The 4,338-nt window shown below is 63.1% G+C and overlaps 1 protein-coding gene across 1 annotated transcript; it reads left to right on the top strand.

The window, feature by feature from the left end:
• The first annotated feature begins 365 nt into the window (after window positions 1–365).
• Window positions 366–3,734, top strand: Nkx1-1 (NK1 homeobox 1). Its single transcript, XM_021163969.1, has 2 exons — window positions 366–831; window positions 2,878–3,734. The coding sequence occupies exons 1-2, from the start codon at window positions 366–368 to the stop codon at window positions 3,732–3,734; spliced, it is 1,323 nt and encodes a 440-aa protein (XP_021019628.1).
• Window positions 3,735–4,338: the final 604 nt, after the last annotated feature.

Here is a 4,338-nt window from a genome sequence, read left to right as displayed (position 1 = left end):
GGCGTCTGTCTGTCCGTCTCTGCGGCTCAGTCCGTGAGACCCGTACCGGGCCCGCCTACTCCGCTTGGGACCGTTCGCAGCCAATTAGGCGTGAGCGCTAACGAGGGAAGCGGAACCCTGCGGCCGCCTGCGGGCGCACGTGTGTGCGGCGTGTGGGCGCGTGGGCGCCTCCGGCGGGGCCGCCATAAATGCACTGGCCCGGCGCGGCGGGCGCCTGAAGCGGTGGCGGAGGCAAGGCCAGGCAGCACCAGCCGAGCGGGACGTAGCGCCGGGAACAGCTGGGCTGAGGCTGATTTTGCGGGGCGCAGGGATGGGATCCCAGTAGGTAGCGGGGGCCCGAGCCGCCTGAGCGGCCCGAGGCCGGCATGAGTACCAGCGGCCCGGCGGCACCTGGGGAAGTCCCCGCGCTGCCACCGCCACCGCCCGGGCCCGGCTCGGGGCCCGCACCGCCGGCTCCTGCGGCTACAGCTCGGGACACTATGGACGGACGAGCTGAGCTGCCCATCTTTCCCCGGGCTGGAGTGCCACCGCTCGCGGCCAGCGACACTGTTCCCGCGGTACCAGAGGGGGCTGGAGCGGCCCGGCCCGCCGCGCCCCCGCGCCCCACCTCCTTCTCCGTGTTGGACATCCTAGATCCCAACAAGTTCAACAGTAGGAGACGCCGCTGCGTGCTACTGGGCCCTGTGGTGCCCGCTACGTGTGCCCCATGCGCCCCGGCCGCGTGCGTCGCGGTCCCCACTGCCTCCGGACGTTCGCCGCGCGCAGAGCTAGAACGCCGAGCCCTCTCCGCCGCCACAGGAGTCGCAGCGGCCGCGGGAGCTGAGCCTACAAGTGAGTATAAGGGGTTGGTGATAGGGGCGAGGACACCGACAGCTCCGGAATGTTTATGCTCCCGGGATCCCTCGGCGAGCTGGGCCTGACCCAGCGCCGCCGGGCTCAGTGGAAAGTTCGCAGAGCGCGGGGTCCGCCCCAAGCATCCGTGGCCTCCTCCCGACCCGGACTCTAGGGCCCTCACTGCTGCACGCTTCTGGAAAGGTTCTGTTGGGCCAAATCTGGGGCTTTGGGGTTGCGACTACGGTCCAGGATTCATCTAGTCAATCTTTGGTGTTGGAGGGTAGTTGGTGCTGGAGGCAAAGGGACATGCGGCGGCTGGCTTGGTGACTTACCCACCCCCACCGTGGCCTTCCCGGCCCTCCCCCTTTGGACAAATCAGACTAATTGTGACAAAACGCTGGTTATCTCTGGAAAAACAATTAAATCCCTTCGATTACAGTTAAAGGGAAATGTGCTTAGCGGCGGAAAGCGGCCGGTAATGGGGCGGCCCGCGCCCCCTTTGCGGTCGATATCCCATTACGGCGCATGCATATCTCTTTCAAGCACCTTGCAAACTCCCCCCGAACATCTAAATTATAGGGTCAAAATTCGGATAATTACTCGATTAAAACCTATTACACTTATTAGGGGCCGCTATTGATCGCGAATTGCATTCGACCAGCTCCTGATTGCTTTTTGTGCCCCTCCCCCGTCCTCCCTCTAACTTCCTGGCCCCTGCGCCTCTCATGGACCAGAACGCTCAGGGAGAACTGGACTGGGGCCGCCAGCTCTACCAGCGCGGTTGCACTGACCTTCCGTTCCTAGAGAGAGGAAGGGCAGGCCATGCAGGCTGCAGTTGGACCCCTCTCTCCGCCAAGGGGTTGTCTACGAGGAACCCGCGGCTGCCTGCTGGAGCTGTGTAGGGAGGGAGCGAGCGCTGCACAGTTGGGAGAGGGCAGCCAGGCAGGGCTGGGGCAGGGATGACTGGCTACACGTCGCCTGAGGGAATAGTTGTCCTGCTAAGACCTGGGAGTTGAGGACAGGACACCCGCACTCTTCATGCGACCTGGGTCATTTTGAGCTGGTCATTATTTGCGAGTTGCGATTTTATGCTCCAGTATGTCAGAGCCAACTCGATCTGAGAGCTGAACACCGGCCCTGGGTCGGAAAACGTGGAGGCCTCCACTGGCATTTAAAGACCACCTGTGGGTGAGGGGCATGAACGGTCCTCAGATTCCTGCAGAGCAGACAGACAGCCTTGCAAAATTTCAGAGGCAAAATGCAGTCATGGCGGCTGCGTCTCTCTGGATGCAGCGGGATTAGCGCTCATACTCCCTCCCAGGGCCCTGCTTAGAGGTTCACAATGCGCTTTCCCAGCCTCCAAACTCCACCAGCCCAGGAGAAGCTGGAGCCCGCTTAAGACAGAGTCGCTGGGGAGCTGGTTGGTGGGCCCCAGAGGTCTGCAGGGAAGTCAGCACTTTGCGACGCCTAGTTTTCAGGGCCTGAAGCCTGAGGTAGGGACAGCTCCCAGACGACCGATTTTGGTTTTCAGAAGTGGCCTCCTCACAGACGGCCGACCCCACCCCAGGCTTCGCGCCCCTCCAGCTATTAACTGTGCGGTAATTGGCTGGCCCCGCGCCCGCTGTAATTGGAAGGTAATATACGCCCAAATAAATTAAATGGACTTTAACTAGTTTGTACATTACACAAAATGAGTTTAATTAAGTTTGCATCTGCCCCGTGAATCGATCGGAGCTCTTTCTCCGCTGTACACTCCGAGGGCCTCCCGCGCACCGCAGCCCTAAAGTCCGAGGCCAGGACTGCGGATGGGGCAGCAAAAGCAGCTCGACACGGAGTGGGTCCTTCCGAAGGAAGGCAGAGAGGAAATGCAAGCAATCAAGGAGGAACTGTGGCAAGGAAGAAGGAAAAGAAAATCTTTGGGGAGGGGGCAAACGAGGAAGAGGAGAAACACAACAGTTAAAAGAGAATCTCTCCTGGGGGGAGCGGGCAGGGCGGCTGGCAGCGGGCCTGACCCTCTGTTCTTTTCCTTTTCGCCGCCCGCAGGTGCTGGGGACTCTTACAGGGCGGACGAGGCCGAGGCCAACGGCTACAGCAGCGGCAGCGGTCACAGCCCGACCGCGGACAGTGAGGATGAAGCGCCGGAGGACGAGGACGAAGAAGAAGCGCCCGAGGTGCAGGATGCTCAGGGCACCGAGGAGCCTCGGGGAGGTAGCGGCGGTCTCGGGGCCCGCGGGTCGGGCTGTCCCGGAGCGGCCGAGGTCGAGGCTTCCCCTGTGGACGATACTGCGGCCCCAGGGCCCCGCGGGAACTCGCCCGGAGCCCCGGGCCCGCCTGCAGCTGCTACGGGAGCGGGGAGCGCGGGGAGCACCCCGCAGGGCGCCGCCGTGGCCACCAAGCCCAAGCGGAAGCGCACGGGCTCGGACTCGAAGTCCGGGAAGCCGCGGCGTGCGCGCACCGCCTTCACTTACGAGCAGCTCGTGGCGCTGGAGAACAAGTTTAAGGCCACTCGCTACCTGTCGGTGTGCGAGCGCCTCAACCTGGCGCTGTCGCTAAGCCTCACTGAGACGCAGGTGAAGATCTGGTTCCAGAACCGCCGAACCAAGTGGAAGAAGCAAAACCCAGGCGCTGACACCAGCGCGCCGACCGGCGGCGGCGGGGGCCCCGGCCCGGGAGCGGGGCCCGGCGCGGGGCTGCCCGGCGGCCTCAGTCCGCTCAGCCCCTCGCCGCCCATGGGCGCTCCGCTCGCCTTGCACGGCCCGGCCGGGTACCCGGCGCACAGCCCCGGAGGGCTGGTGTGTGCTGCGCAGCTGCCCTTCCTGTCCAGCCCGGCCGTGCTCTCGCCCTTCGTGCTGGGCTCGCAGACGTACGGCGCGCCCGCCTTCTATGCGCCCCACCTCTGAATCTCGGTGCCAGGACCCCGGTGGGGCCCGCACCACGCGGCCTCACAGCCAGAGGACCCAAGGCGAGCACGGGCGTCTCTTTTCTAAGGTTTCAGTCGTTGGTCCTGTATATAGATAGCCGTTCCTACAGAAGAGAAATTTATAAACGAGTGTGCGCAGGGGCCAAACGGGAGGCTCCCGTGGCCTGCTCCAAGCACTTTGTAGAACTCTTAATAAAGCACAGGAAGCCACGCGGGCGTTTTCCCGAAGGCTCTGGCGCCGTAGGATGCCGATCCCGCCTTCCTGTCCGCTCCGGTTCTTATCCATCTGTGTGTCGCCCTGGGCAGGGACTTAAGAGCGGTTAGGTATAGTTTCCTGTCAGTGTTTAGTGTCTCATGGTCACTCTAGTAGCTTGCACTCAGACACCTTTCTGTCTTGGGGATCGCCCTGGGTCCAGCACGGGTCTGAGTCCCCTTCCCGCTCTCTCCGAAGTGAGACCCTTTCCCCTCTTCTTGCAGCCTGGCACTGCTGAGCTTCAAATGGAGCGATTGGCTGTTGCTCATTGTCTTCCACATCCGGTCCCACCAACTGCCCCCACTCCCACCCCCAAGCAGGCTACTTGTGG

Source organism: Mus caroli, chromosome 5, assembly GCF_900094665.2.
Source record: "Mus caroli chromosome 5, CAROLI_EIJ_v1.1, whole genome shotgun sequence".
NCBI classification, from domain to species: Eukaryota; Metazoa; Chordata; class Mammalia; order Rodentia; family Muridae; genus Mus; species Mus caroli.
Note: the sequence above shows the minus strand (reverse complement) of the source record. Positions and strands in the feature narration are given on the sequence as shown.

Bases quoted from the DNA above. Each gene is read 5' to 3' on its own strand.
- Nkx1-1 (XM_021163969.1), top strand. From the start codon at position 366: ATGAGTACCAGCGGCCCGGCGGCACCTGGGGAAGTCCCCGCGCTGCCA. The intron at 832-2,877 runs GTGAGTATAAGG...CGCCGCCCGCAG, and splicing joins CGCGGGAGCTGAGCCTACAA to GTGCTGGGGACTCTTACAGG.